This window comes from Podarcis pityusensis, assembly GCF_964106645.2.
Source record: "Podarcis pityusensis genome assembly, chromosome: 16".
Taxonomy (NCBI): domain Eukaryota; kingdom Metazoa; phylum Chordata; class Lepidosauria; order Squamata; family Lacertidae; genus Podarcis; species Podarcis pityusensis.
The window spans coordinates 13860710-13876063 of NC_138041.1; the positions used below are offsets into that span (position 1 = coordinate 13860710).

The 15354-nt window shown below is 48.0% G+C and overlaps 1 protein-coding gene across 11 annotated transcripts; it reads left to right on the plus strand.

The window, feature by feature from the left end:
• The first annotated feature begins 303 nt into the window (after window positions 1-303).
• CATSPER1 (cation channel sperm associated 1) lies at window positions 304-14159 on the plus strand. Of its 11 annotated transcripts, none has more exons than XM_080985460.1 (12): window positions 304-786; window positions 5984-6208; window positions 6892-7005; window positions 7692-7851; window positions 8164-8255; window positions 8637-8780; window positions 9014-9077; window positions 10846-10918; window positions 11644-11701; window positions 12291-12381; window positions 13164-13278; window positions 13990-14159. In XM_080985460.1, exons 1-12 carry the CDS (start codon window positions 495-497, stop codon window positions 14017-14019), a joined length of 1458 nt encoding a protein of 485 aa, XP_080841586.1. In that variant the 5' UTR covers window positions 304-494; the 3' UTR covers window positions 14020-14159. The 11 variants fall into 11 exon arrangements, with proteins under 11 accessions (XP_080841586.1, XP_080841588.1, XP_080841582.1 ...); XM_080985462.1 differs by lacking the exon at window positions 304-786 and adding an exon at window positions 1914-2338; XM_080985456.1 differs by lacking the exon at window positions 304-786 and adding an exon at window positions 2464-2924.
• Window positions 14160-15354: the final 1195 nt, after the last annotated feature.

Consider the following 15354-nt stretch of genomic DNA (forward strand, 5'->3'; position numbering starts at 1 on the left):
CTTCCTCCCCCACAACAAACACTCTGTGAGGTGAGTGGGGCTGAGAGACTTCAGAGAAGTGTGACCAGCCCAAGATCACCCAGCAGCTGCCTGTGGAGGAGTGGGGAAGCGAACCCGGTTCACCAGATTACGAGTCCACCGCTCTTAACCACTACACCACACTGGCATTGGTTTGCTTTTCGGTTATTGGTTATGATTCCCTACATGGTCAGTTTGGGGAAAAAAGGTAAAAATAAAATGTGGAGAGGGGCAGGGGATCTGTGGCCTGGGCCTTAGGCTCCATAGGCTGTCTGCTAACACCACCGCCTCTGACTGCCTTGGCATGCTTTGCCTTGCCTCACGATGGCATCACAAAGAGCTGCCAAGGCTCCCCATTTGGAAGCCTGGGGCCTTCCGTGTTCCAGGTTCGCTACAGCCCAGACTGGAGAAGCCGACTGGGAGAACATTTCTAGGCCGGCGCGTCTGAGCCACGAGGGCTCCTTCAATTCGCCACCATGAATTACCTCACCGTGCCTGCCATGTCCTCTGTGCCTCAGATGGAGAAAATGCTGCAGGTCCCGACCCAGGAGCAGGGGCAAGCCCAGGGTGCAGGCACAGGAATGCCTGGGACTTCCGGCCTTGGGCCTGGGTATTCACCCTCAGCCCACCCAGAGCCTTCCATGGTCCTGGCCGTCACCTCCATGTCGCCCTTCATGAAAGGGTCCAGGAGATTCAGCAGGGGCAGCAGGAGCAGCAGGAGGTCAATGCAAAGATCCAAAACCATACACACAGGATCGAGAGTCAAAAGTGAGGGGGCAATTCCAGGGGTGCATTTAGACTTAATGTTAGTGTGGCGCGCCTCCCCACCTGACCCATTTTTTGACAGCCAAGTGTATTATTACTTAAGTTCCTTCAAAATGGGGGGAGCCAGCGTTGCTGCTTTTTCTAGGATCTGCTTTATACTGAATTGGACCACTGGACAGGGAGCCCAGGGCTGTCTGCATCAGGAGTGGGGAGCCTTTTCTAGTCAGGGCCCCAAATCCTTAGCTCCCCAAACCCTGGCAGGCCAGCTGGAGGAGCCACCTGTCAGTCACCTGGCATCCCTATGATGTCAGGCAATACCACGCTTTGAAGCAGTGGTGCCAACTTGAATAACATATTTGGGGGCAGATAAAACCTGCGCCCAGTCTTAGCCATAGAGGTACCTAGTGCTGATGAAGGATTATTCCCCCACCCATCACCCCACTTTTTATCCCCAAAACAGCTCTGTGAGGTTGACTGGTCTCAGAAACTGCGACTGGTCCAGGGCGACTCTGAATTCTTAAAGCTAAAAAGGGACTTGAACCCAACTCTCCCCAAGCCCAAGTTTGTAGGCATCTGGGTGCCTTCCTGCTCACACCAAAGCAACAGCGGCTGGCTGCAAAATTATGCATTTGCCTGCTTGAGCATATTTTTAGGACCTGCCTTATTTCTGTGACGTTGTTGTTGTTGTTGTTGTTGTTGTTGTTGTTGTTATACCGCCCTATACCCAGAGGTCTCAGGGCAGTTCACAGAAGAGATCAACCTAAGTTGCTTTAAATTGCTTTTCAATATTGCGTTTTAATTATAACCTGCCCTGGTACTTTGGGGTAAAGGGTAGATTAACAACCACAGCCACCATCATTTCTTTTTTTCTGAGGGTACTCAAGGGTATGCAGTATTGGCACCCCCCCAAAAAAAATGTTTAAAGTGTGGCGCTTACTGTAACAACTTCATTCTGTGTACTGACACCTTTCCTTCCCTAAAAAAAAATCAAAAAACACTGACAACAACAAGAACAATAATCATAGGTGGGGAGCTTTACCCTCCAAGTCATCTGAATTAAGCACTCCTGGTTTAATTCTAAAATATGGTAAGTAGCCAGGAGCCGCTTCCTCTCTTGTCCTAGCAGAGCTTCAAGGGCTGTAAGAAACAACGTTGAAGGTTTGTGCCCAATCCCAGCTCTCTTGCCCTCCAGCAACCCTGTTACAAATTCCTTGCAAAATGAAGTCCAAACGTGGCTTTTATTAGGTGGGTGGGGGGCACAAAGGGACCTGCGCCCCTAGGAGTTGCCGGCGCCTCTGCTTCGAAGCCCCCATTTTCACAAAACAAAAAAACGAGCGTCTTTTGGTCTTGTGTTCACACGCACGTGTGAGAATTCGGGACCAAAAAAAAGGAGCGTCCTGATTTGGCTCTCCAGCATGTTGGAGGATTATGAGTACAGTACTGTGTTGCCAACCAGTTTCTAGAAGCAAATCAAACACTATTTGCAGAGGGATTGGTTTGCTTTTCTGTTATTGGTTCTGGTTTCTTACATGGTATCTGTCCGGACATAGAAAAGGTCAGTTGGAAAAAAAACTAAAAATAAAATGTGGAGAGGGGCAGGAGATCTGCGGCCTGGGCCTTAGGCTCCATAGACTGTCTGCTAACACCACCGCCTCTGACTGCCTTGGCATGCTTTGCCTTGCCTCACGATGGCATCACAAAGAGCTGCCAAGGCTCCCCATTTGGAAGCCTGGGGCCTTCCGTGTTCCAGGTTCGCCACAGCCCAGACTGGAGAAGCCGACTGGGAGGACATTTCTAGGCAGGCGCATCTGAGCCACGAGGGCTCCTTCAGTTCGCCACCATGGATCACCGGTACCTCACCGTGCCTGCCATGTCCTCTGTGCCTCAGATGGAGAAAATGCTGCAGGTCCCGACCCAGGAGCAGGGGCAAGCCCAGGGTGCAGGCACAGGAATGCCTGGGACTTCCGGCCTTGGGCCTGGGTATTCACCCTCCGCCCACCCAGAGCCTTCCATGGTCCTGGCCGTCACCTCCATGTCGCCCTCCTTGAGAGGGTCTAGAAAACACCCGAGAAGATTCAGCAATCAGAGCAGCAGGTCGAGGAGAAGTTCCAAGAATGCACCTGGAGGCATAAGAGTCAAAAGTGAGGGGGCGATTCCAGGGGTGCAGTTTGACTTGACATAGGTGCAGCAGACCTTCCCACCTCCCGGACCATTTTTAGATGGCCATGTGCTTTATACCGAACCGGACCCCTGGCCATCGAGCTCAGGGCTGTCTCTGTCAGGAGCGGGGAGCCTTTTCTACTCAGAGCTCCAGAGCCTTAGCTCCCCAAAACTCTGTCAGGATGGTTGGAAGGGAAGTTTATATGGAGATTGGTCTGTTGGCAGAGTAGCTAAATTGCCGCTAGGAAGCCAAATCATGTGCAAGACTGACTATTTTATTGAAATTAAAACAAGGTTAAAATATTCAAAGCTTTCACTTGCAGAACACATAGCTAAAGAATAATATATATTCACATGCTTATCCAAGCATGGGACTTGTTTTGTTCTCTTACCGTATTTATTCAAGTCTAATGCGCCATCGAATCTAATGTGCACCTCAGTTTTCAGAACCTTGAAACCAAATGTGGATGGATAGATGGTTATATATGTCTGTCTATCTATCTATCTATCTATCTATCTATCTATCTATCTATCTATCGGTGAATGTAAATGTGCCATTGAATCTAACGCGCACCTTAGTATTCGCAACATAATTTGGCCAAAAAAGTGAACATTAGATTTGAGTAAATACGGTAGTTGAAGATTCTTCCATAAACATTCAAACTAACTCGGTCTTTCTGTCTTTCCAGTCCTTGCACTCAGCCTTCTGTACATTGCCCAGCTAACCCATGCAGCCCCTTCCAAGAGGTTTCCACTTTCTCTTTCCAGCAGACTTCTCCTTATTGCTTCTTTGGGAGAACATCAGATTCTGTACTTCTTTTTGTCACATACATTCACAGAGAAACATTAGCACTTCTCCTCTATTGCATATCAGACCCTCAAAGTGTCCCTATTTTCCAGGGACAGCCCTGGATTTGCAGAAGCTGTCCCGGTTTCAAATTTGATCCTGGAATGTCCTCTTTTCCTTGGGACGTCCCTATTTTCACTGGAGAAATGTTGGAGGGTATGGAGTTATGCAACCCCCAAGCCAAGGAGATAAGTAACTATGCAACCTTTAGAAGACATCTGAAGGCAGCCCTGCATAGGGAAGTTTTTAAATGTCCAATGTTTTATTATGTTTTTATATATGTTGAAAGCTGCCTAGAATGGTAGGGGCAACCCAGGCAGGCGGGTGGGGTATAATAATAATAATAGGATGTCTCTATTTTCATCAGAGAAATGTTGGAGGGTGTGTTGCATTTAGAGAGTTCTCTCTTTTCTTCAGTGTTCATGGAGATGCAGCCATTACAGTCAAGTCACACAAACACACAAAACAAAATGGAGAATGTAATAAGATGTCTCCCATGTGAACAGAATTAACCAATCACATGACAGTTACTGGGAAACATTTCAGAATTAAACACACATTCATGCATTTAAGCATTCCCAGTTTCAGTAAATTAAATCACTGTACTTAACATGGTTTCCTCTGGAGGAGGAGGAGCTCAGCCTAATTCCAGGATTGATTACTGTACTTGGAAGTGTGGGACTTAGTCCCCAACATGGGTGCTGTAGGGAGGTACAGTATGTAAGAAGGGATTTATTTCTTTCCCACCCACAATTTGTTACATTCAGCGGGAAAGCTCAGTTGGTATAATAATAATTTATTATTTATACCCCGCCCACCTGACTGGGTTTCCCCAGCCACTCTGGGCGGCTTCCAACAAAATATTAAAATACAATAGTCCTTCAGATATCAAAAGCTTCCCTAAACAGGGCTGCCTTCAGATGTCTTCTAAAAGTCTGGTAGTTGTTTTTGTCTTTGACATCTGATGGGAGGGTGTTCCACAGGGCAGGCGCCACTACCAAGAAGGCCCTCTGCCTGGTTCCCTGTAACTTGGCTTCTCGCAGGGAGGGAACCGCCAGAAGGCCCTCGGTGCTGGACCTCAGAACGATGGGAGTGGAGACGCTCCTTGAGGTATACTGGACCAAGGCCGTTGTGCTGGAACAGCATGAAACTCTTGATCAGGGGTTGGCAAGGTTTACCTCACCTGGGCCGGTTCACTCCAGTGGAGATCCCTCCGTAGGCCAGATTGTGCGTGCACGTGATTTCTGGCGTCTGCACAGATGTGATTTCCGGCGCTGCAGAAGCGAGTTCCTGTGCTGCGCCGGTTTAGCAGGCGACTCGGTACGGGAGCAGCTCATGGGCTGGTTAAACGACCCTCATGGGCTGCTTGTGGCCCATGGGCCTTAGGTTGCCTACCCCTGCTCTTGATCTCAGGGTTGTGGGTTCAACCCCCATGTTGGGCAGAGAGATTCCTGCATTGCAGGGGGGTTGGACTAGATGACCCTTGTGGTCCCTTCCAACTACAATTCTATGATTCTGTTACACTGCAGTTCGGCTCCTGACAAAAACTGAATTATCCGCATTGCTGCTTGCTATGGTGAACATTTACATCATTTAATTACAAAATCACTCTCATTATCATTACATTAGTCCATTACCAATAATATTGACTGGATAATTTCTGTTCTGGGCAAGGAATGAATAAGCAAACATAGCAAATCTCACCTCCATTCCCTTTCTCTTCTGGATTCTCCAACGTCCCTTGGAATCATAGAATCATAGAAGTGTAGAGCTGGAAGGGACCCTGAGGATCATCTAGTCCAACCCTCTGCAATGCAGGAATGTGCCGCTGTTGCATACAAGGATTGAACCTGCAACCTTGGCATTGTCAGCACCACACTCTATCCAAATGAGCTATCCAGGTGCTCGCTTCGGCAGCACATATACTAAAATTGGAACGATACAGAGAAGATTAGCATGGCCCCTGCGCAAGGATGACACGCAAATTCGTGAAGCGTTCCATATTTTTAAAAATCTTAGACTGAACTTTTAAAAATAAAAATAAAAAATCAACCAAAAAAAAAAAAAACAAATGAGCTATCCAGGCTCTTGTTGCAGGGGACAACCTCATGTGGTCTGAGAAACTGGGTGAGGTGAATTGCTGCCTCCTCTGCCCTCACCCTCAAATGATTCTTCCTCCCTCTCTAACTCTAGCAAAGCCGGCCCGCCATCGTCGCAAGAGGAAGCACAGACGAATGACGCTGACAGAGATGGTGGTTCATGCCTGGCAGAAGATCCACCCGCACCTCGTCTTGCTGAGGGAGATCATCTACCACTTGACTCAGTCTTTCATCTTTGACTTCATAATCTGCTCGGTGGTTGCCATCAACACCTTATTGCTGGTGGCTCAAACGTTTGCGGTGGTCGAAATTCGGGGAGGTCAGCCCGCAGGAGAGGCGTTCCTTTCCTCATAAATAATCCTGCTCCGTAGACTTCTTCTGAATGCTGGGTAGTAACCAGAGCATGCTCTGGTTTCAATAAGGCCAGGGGCTTCAGTCCTGCCCCAAGGAGAACTTCTGCTCCCAGATTGACGGCTGGCCCTCAGGAGAGATCTCCACAGCTGGAAGCCATATTGACCCAAGGGCCTTATATCTGCAGAATAAGGCACTGACCCTTTCAGGAAGCAACACTAGTCAGTGACTACCTATCCCCAATAGAAACCAGCCAGTTGCTTCAGAACCTTGCTGAGACCACTTCAGAGTTTGGCCTTGCCTTTAGGGCACCCTTTCTCAACTTGTGGGTCCCTAGATGTTGTTGAACTACAACTCCCATCACCCCTAGCTAGCAAGGCCAGAGCTCAGGGATGATGGGAGTTGTAGTCCAACAACATCTGGGGACCTACAGGTTGAGAACCACTGCTTTAGGGGCATTATCTGTGGTCCTGTACCCACACCTTTATCTCCTGTGTAGATTCAACCAGGGACTACTGCCCACACTCCCCACTTAGGCAATTCACTTTCTTCAGTAGTGGGCATCTCCACAGATCACAACAGCTTTCATCATGGAGGAGAGTGGCTTTCCCACAATCAATGGTTCTCTCTTTCTCTCCTCCCTTGCAACAGAATGGTTCTTTTCTGCCATGGATCCTGCCTTCCTTTCTGTCTACGTGTTAGAGGCCGTCCTCAAGCTCATTGCGTTGGGCTGCGACTATTTCCGTGACCCATGGAATGACATTGGTGGGTCTTTTTGCAGTGTGGTCGAGGGGGTATGAACAGGGCTGACGCCAGTTCTATGTTTCTAGAAAAAGAGGTGCTGGAATCCACCATGGACGCCTCCCTTGTTCTCTTATCATGGCAATGGCACTCACTGGAGAGGTTCCGGAACTGAGTTTCGGCAAGTTCAAGCTGAGAGAAAAAGCTCTGGCTGATACCAAGGGATTCCAGGGCAAACTATTTAATTAGCAGACTGCCTGAGAATAGCAACATGTGCAGAACTAACAGCAGACCCTTCTCAAATGATGAGAAGGTTGGTACAGTGGTACCTGAGGTTAAGTACTTAATTCGTTCCGGAGGTCTGTTCTTAACCTGAAACTGTTCTTAACCTGAAGCACCACTTTAGCTAATGGGGCCTCCCGCTGCCGCCGCGCCACCGGAGCACAATTTCTGTTCTCATCCTGAAGCAAAGTTTTTAACCCGAGGTACTATTTCTGGGTTAGCGGAGTCTGTAACCTGAAGCGTCTGTAACCTGAGGTACCACTGTACTAAGAAAAGTACAGTACTAAACTAAGTGTTGTTGTTTTCTCTGGAATGCCCATAATGTTACACTAGTTGTATAAGCTTAATGTTGCTCAGCTGACAGTCTGAAGCACCATTTCATGTGGGTCTGCCTTAATTTCTATGTTTCCTCTTCTTCCCTTTGCCAGATTTCTTCATTATGTGCATGACGGTGCTGGATTTTCTGCTCCCCTTGCTTATCTCCTCCAGGCAAGGCAACCGCGGCAACAAACTCACGCTCTTCCGGGTCCTCAAAATCTGCAAGGCCGTCCGTGCTATCCGCGCCATCCGCTTCCTGCTCACCCTCCGGTTAGCGCCAAAATTTCTAGCTGGGGGAGGGAAGGGGAATGGAAGAGCTCCTTAGCGCCTCCAGATAGTCAATATTTCGCAAGAGGGCTTCCAGTACATACCAGGACCCTCCCGTCCTGTACCCTGAAAGCATTCTTCTCTCACTGTGCACAAAGAATATTTGGAACTGTAATTTGCTCAATAAATGGGTCATCTGGAGGAATCCATAGCAACTTCCCAGGTTTTAGGTGGGGTGCGGGACAGAAGAATTGACAGCGACTGACCTTACAACCCTACCTAACTCTCTGTTTCTTTATTTGCTTTTCCACGTAGAGTGATGCAGAACCTCAAGGAAGTCACAAGCACTTTTTTGCTTTCCTGCGAGTCCATCGGAGCCATTATTCTCCTCATGTTCTGTTTCCTCTGTATCCTCCCAGGAAAGAGCAGAAGGGAGAGGGAAGATTCCAGGTGCACCTGGTGCCCATTGGGACTGGTAGGGCAGAAGGCAGGGAGGCCAGCAGTAGGTGGCGCCAGAGCCAATGAGAGACAGAGGCCATTAATTCTAGTTTTGTCCCCATCCTCCTCCTCCCTGCTGAGCTCTAACAAGGGCAACACAGAGACCTGCCTTCTTCCGCTCCCCAAAATTTTACTGGCACTGATTTCTGTCATGTCATCCTATGACGAGTGAATTTCACAGGTTAATTACAAATGCTTGGAAGAGGCAAAGGGATGGCGTTCTCTCTCCCGCAATCCTGCATTTCCAAGGCTCCTTGTTTCATTCCTTAGCCCTGCCTTCCACCTGTCAGTTATGTCTTCCGTGGTGCTGCGTGACATGTTCCATGAAGCTGACGAAAAACACTTCGGAGACCTCTTCAACAGCATCTTCACACTTTTCCAGCTCTTCACTTTGGATGACTGGTCCCTCATCTACCTTACCTGTCAAGAAGCAGGTGAGGGAAGAGGATCCTTGTCAGGGGGGTGCATAGAACTCAGCACAATTTTTAGCACAATCGGTTAAAAAAACCCCAACCCACCCAACCTCGTGTCAAGATTGAAGAGCAAGACAATAATTGGGGGGGGGGGGGAGGGAATCCATGCTAATATGTTAAACGTGGAGATTTTCTGAAAAGCCCACCCCTAGGCAGCATTATCACTCACAGGCCCCGTGTGTATTTCTTTCCAGGTGCCTGGTACATCATCATCTTCCTGATCGTCTACATCCTTCTGGAGTACTTCTTGCTTCTCAAGTAAGTATAGGCTCCTCAGGCTTTTGACTTACTGGAGAGGACCTTGGATGGGAGGTCAAGGGACTGTTTGTTGATTTATTACATTTATTATATCATGCTTTTCCTCCAAGGTGCTCAAGGTAGCACACATTGTTCACTGCCCGCCTACACCACCACCACCCTGGAATTTTATCCTCGCAATATCCCTGTTAGGTATATAAAAAGGTAAAGGTACCCCTGCCCGTACGGGCCAGTGTTGCCAGACTCTAGGGTTGTGCGCTCATCTCACTCTATAGGCCGGGAGCCAGCGCTGTCCGCAGACACTTCCGGGTCATGTGGCCAGCGTGACAAGCTGCATCTGGTGAGCCAGCGCAGCACACGGAACGCCGTTTACCTTCCCGCTGGTAAGCGGTCCCTATTTATGTACTTGCACCCGGGGGTGCTTTCGAACTGCTAGGATGGCAGGCGCTGGGACCGAACGACGGGAGCGCACCCCGCCGCAGGGATTCGAACCGCCGACCATGCGATCGGCAAGTCCTAGGCACTGAGGTTTTACCCACAGCGCCACCCGCGTCCCGCGTTAGATATATATATATATATATATATATATATATATATGGAAGGACCGGCCTGAGGTTCTTTCTGGCACAGAGATGTCAGCTTGTGAGGGGGCAATTCTGTGTATGTGAGCCACTGTAGCCTCACCACACTCTGCTCAGTGCTTCGCCTCTTCAATTCTTGGACACTAGGGGAGGCCTGTCCCCCCAAATATTGGGGGGAGCCCCCAAAGGACACGCCCCCCCAGGACCTAGTGCCCCTGCTGTGGTATATTTAGTCCTGCCTGAGACAGTGGAGGAAGATGCTTGGATACGACCTTGCGTCTGGTTTTGGGGGATGGGATTTGGGTGCCTGAGCTGTCCTCCTGACGCCTGCTTTGAGACCATTGGGTTGATAAGTTTACCAAACTGGGCAGGGAAATCTGCCATACTCCTGGCGAGCTTCACAACTGAGCACATTTGAACTTGGGATTCTTTGGTCTTCGCCAGACACTCTTAACATTAACTGTTTACTAAATACATTGAGCTCTGGCTGATCACACCAGAATGGGTGTGGGGTGGATTCCAAAAAGCACAGCAAGGTAAAAGCTTAAAGCGAAAGTAAAAAGTTTTAGTTAAACTAAACGCAGCGATAAGTGCTCTTAAAACCCCGAGACACCCAAGAAAAGACTAAATAACAACAGGGCCAGCCCAGGACATTTTTGCTGCTTGAGGCACAGCAGAAAATGTTGCTCCCCTGCCACTGCCTCCTCTACCACCTGAGGCGACTGGAAGCAGCCCGCCCAGGGAAGTCCTGGTGCTCTGAAGGCAGTGGAGGAGTAAAAGGAGGCCAGAGAGGAGCAGGTGACAGTAGAGGAAGAGTAAGAGGAGGCAGTGGCGGTGGCAGCACGAGGACTGCAGAAGAGGAGGAGGCAAGCGGTGCGCTGGATCTGTTGCCTATCCCAACTGCCGCCTGAGGCAACTGCCTCACCCTGTCTCATGGGTGGGCCAGCTCTGAATAGCAACGATTGCTGTTAAAGCCTTGAGACGCAGTTGGGCTCTGTATTGGATTTGAAATCGTTCCTATATATGCAATGTATTTTTAATTGATTTTGTATATGGGATTGTTTTAACTTTTATGAAAGCGGTAGTTTTATGTACATTTCCATTTCTCTTTGAGGAAGCAATTGGTAAATTGTGGAATATAGAACAGTCACAGCCCTGTTGCTGCCCTCCCTCCCTTTCTCTTGCAGCCTGGTGATTGCGGTCCTGGTCGACAACTTCCAGATGGCTTTGGTGAAGCGTCAAGAGCTCAAGAGGCAAAAGGTCAGCACAGCTCCCATTGGTGTACCCAGGATTTATGATGGTTGGGGCTGGACACCCACCTGTCATCATCCTCTGCCTGGTTCTGTCTAGTAGATTCGGAATGAAATGTCTCAACAGTTTTAAACTTTCTTTTGGTCTCAAGTGCTCAGAAAAAATTGTCAAAATCTTTCTACAATATATAGAAGGTAAAGGTAAAGGGAACCCTGACCATTAGGTCCAGTCGTGACCGACTCTGGGGTTGCGTGCTCATCTCGCTCTATAGGCCGAGGGAGCCGGCGTTTGTCTGCAGACAGCTTCCGGATCATGTGGCCAGCATGACTAAGCCGCTTCTGGCGAACCAGAGCAGCACATGGAAACGCCGTTTACCTTCCTGCCGGAGCGGTACCTATTTATCTACTTGCACTTTGACGTGCTTTCGAACTGCTAGGTTGGCAGGAGCAGGGACCAAGCAAAGGGAGCTCACCCCATTGCGGGGATTTGAACCGCCGGCCTTCTGATCATCAAGTCCTAGGCTCTGTGGTTTAACCCACAGCGCCACCCGCGTCCCTTCTACAATATATACTTTTAGTAAAATATTTATTTACTTGATTTGGGAGGGGGCAGCTGCCGCCCCTCCCCCCTGGCTATGCCCATGCAGACTGGGGGTTGACAGGGAATAGCTGGGGCTGGGGCTGCCAGGATGAGCGTTCCAGTCACTGAGTTGTATTTCTTTCTCCAATTGACAGAAGTGGGTCGAACTGAAGGAGAGCAGTATCGCAGATGATGTTTTTGGCAAAGCAGCAGGTGACAAGAGTGTTTGGGGAGATGGGCAGCAGGCTTTGAGACTGGGCTCAAGCTTAGAACCTTTAATGCGGGGTGACGAACCTTAGGCCTGAATGTTGCCCTCCAAATATTTCTATCAGCCCCTCGGACTTTCCCTGCAGGCCACACCTGCTCCTTGAGTGTGGTCCAGTTTGACCCACAAGGCCATTCCCCACCCACAAATCCTGCCTATTTGCCAGTCAGCTGACATCACATTAGCTGCCCTTGCTGTGCTGGTGAACTGGGGCGGGGTTTGGCTCAGTTTGGCTGAGTGAGCAGGCATGCATAACCAAAGCAAGCAGCTGGTCTTTTTTTTTTTTTAAGGCATCATCTGCAAAAGGGACTTCTCCTTCAAGCAGCCAATGCTTGCAAAATGCAGGCTTCTTTGTGTGCCCCACTCATCAACTGAACCTGAAATGAATGAGCCTAAGTTAGTTATGTCCGTTCAATTCAATGGATATACTCTGAGTAGGACGAACACTGATTACAGCCTCAAGTTCAGAGGGAGGGAGATGATTCTTAACATTGAAGCCAAGCTATGCATGCTGGCAAGTCTTCTTTTGCCCTACAGCAGATAAGCCCCAAGCAAAAGAGGAAAAGGAGGAGGAATTATTCAGACGGACAGTCATGGGAAAATATGGCAGCCTCGAGTTGATGGACAGGTGAGGAGGCGCCGCAGCCAATAGATGAAAATGTATCTACTTGCAACATTTTTTTAGCTTGCTCTTCAGCGGAAGAGAAGAAAATGGAGTTCCACAGAGGCTTACAAATATCAGTACAGTGGTACCTTCAGTTACAAACCCCTCAGGTTACAAACGCTTCAGGTTACAAACTCCGCTAACCTGGAAGAGTTACCTCGAGTTGAGAACTTTGCCCCAGGATGAGAACGGAAATTGTGTGACAGCGGCAGCGAGAGGCCCCATTAGTGAAAGCACGCCTCTAGTTAAGAACAGTTTCAAGTTAAGAACGGGTCTCCGGAACGAATTAAGTTTGTAACTAGAGGTACCACTGTAGTAATAAGGAAGACCTTCCCCTCAGACAACCAAAAGCAGCGGAACAAAATAATTTAGCAGTAGACTAAACATTAGAATAAAAATGTTAAGAATATCTAAACAACATTTAAAAACAGTTCCAGCTAATAATTACAATGTTGCCAGGAACGGTATCTTTCAGTTATGAAACGCCTGGGTGAAAAGTAACAGTTTAACATCCCTCCTAAATGTTAATTATGAAGTGGACAGATCTCACCAGGAAGAGCATTCCACAAGTAGGGAATCTGAGAAGACGCAGGTGAGCACCAGCCAGGCAGTGCTTGCTCCAACAGGGCCTCCTCCACTGATTATAGGGCCTGAAATAGTTAATACTGTACTGGGGGAGATGCTCTTATCAGTACTTATGTCCCAAGCTGTTTGGTACCCCCAATGATTTTTCCTTCTTTGTCTAGGGAGTGGGAATATCTCTACTTCTACTTTCGACTAATGACAGCAATTGAGACAAACCAACAGCAGTTCCAGTCTCAGGCATCCACCACTGACAAGATCTTAGACACTTTCTTTGAGGTAGGAACAGTGCTTTTTCCCCCTAGAAAAAAAGGTGCCGGTATTCAGCATGCAATAGAGGGCTCTTGGGCCCTGCCAGAGTATCGTCCCTCCCTCCCTAAGCCGGGCAGAAGCTTTCCAGGCTTAGGAAAGGAGGTGCGAGGCTCTGATTTGAAAAAAGAAGAAGGTGACAGTACTGCGCCAGGACAAAAAGCACTGATTAGGAGAGTCCACTGAAATTAATCTCTTTTTCTCAAGCTTGCCTCCAATGAAGAGATGCTCTTTCTTTCCTCAAAGGAGCTCAATGAGATCAAGCTTAACCTCTTTGTACTCTTCATTGTTCAGTGGGGCTGGAGAGAACGAAATATATCCATTTCCTAAGGCAGGGATGGGAGATATGTGTGGGCGCTCCAGATGTTACTGGACTCCAGCTCCCATCAGCCCCAGCCAGCATGGCCAATGAACTGGGAATGATGGGAGTTAGTCTAACAACATCTGAAGGGCAACAACTTCCCACCTTTGCACTGAGAGCATAGACCAAAGGTTGCCAAACTTTTTTGCACCAGTGGGCACATTATGAATTTTGAGCAAGTGCCTTGAGTGAGGATTTTAATCCTGGTTTCTCAAACCTTAGTCCAACACCCTAACCATTATACCATGCTGGAATGACTGGGATAAAGTGTAATAAATAATCATAGGATCTGACTCCTTTTTTTTAACCTGCATTTACAGACAGCTGAACATGATTACCTTTCCAAATGAAGATGTTTGCATGGTGTTCCTAAACTAGACTTCACCTGCTCCTGGAGGCTTCAGTTAAAGAGTCAACATAGCTTGACGTTTTATTGATTTCTCACTTGTTTTATACATTGTGTTATGTTTATTAAATGACTTTTCATCTCTCTGTTGAGCAAAACTATATTTGCTGGGTTTGACATAAATAAGTTGCAGAATCTGTTTTGAATGCTTGACTTTGCCCCTCAGAGAAGTGTAGGAAGCTCCTCAAGCTCTGGGACTCCTTAGCAAGGAAGGCATGTTTTAAGGTTAGACTCACACCATATATTTAAATTATATTTTGTACCACTTTAACAGTTGTGCCTTTTCCCCATAAAAGGGAGGGTAATGGGAAGTAAAGTTTACTCCCCACAGAATTATAGTTCTCAGCACCCTTAACATATTACAGTTCACAGGATTATTGGAGGGCTGGGGATGTTCTAAATTGTATGGTGTGGGTGTGAAATGATGAATTTTCACCAATGGACGAAAACATTTTTATTCAGACAGGTCTTTAGCTTCACAAGCTGGCTGTTATGTCCATTGTGCATGCTGCAATTTGGCCACCACTTTGTGCTTATTGATTTGCTTAACCTGCTTGTTTTTGTTATTTTGTATTTTACTTGATTTCACTGTCAGCTTCCTTGAGCACCACTTGACGGAAAAGGTGGGACACAAATTTAACAACAAACCGACAAACAGACCAACCGACAAATGTTCATCAGTGACTGCACCCCTGCAGCTAACTTTCATTGTGATCTCTTGGTGTTCCAAAGAGACATTGCCTCCTATTATTATTTTTACATGTTGATTGTTCCCTGTAAAGATGAATCTTGTATTTAACTTGTGCTTCCCACAGTGCTGGAGAAATGTGTTTAGAGTGTGCAAACTCACTTTCATTTGGATACTGTCATGCGTTCAAAACACTGTGTTGTGTACTACAGCCTTGAGACCCTTGGACAAAAAGCAGAAATCTCTATGTGATACTTCATAAATATGGCCAGTGAGCAAACAGAGGATACTAAACGTTCAAATTATCAAAGGCTGTGCTTTGAGCGGGCCAGAAACATACATAAAAAAGGCCGCAACTAGAGACATCGAAGCTCAGCTAAACTACATAGCCCAGAACCGAACGCGATTTAACCCTCCCGCTCCTGAATAGAACGCGGCATCCCCGTCCTGTGATTGGCCGCTTCTCTCTACTCGCCGCGGCATGCGCCCTCGCAAAGCTTCCTCATTGGGCACGTGCCGTTCTGTCGTAGCTACCGCTGATTGGGCGGGAGCCGCCGCCGCCGGAGCGCGTACGGTGGCCGCGCGGTCTCA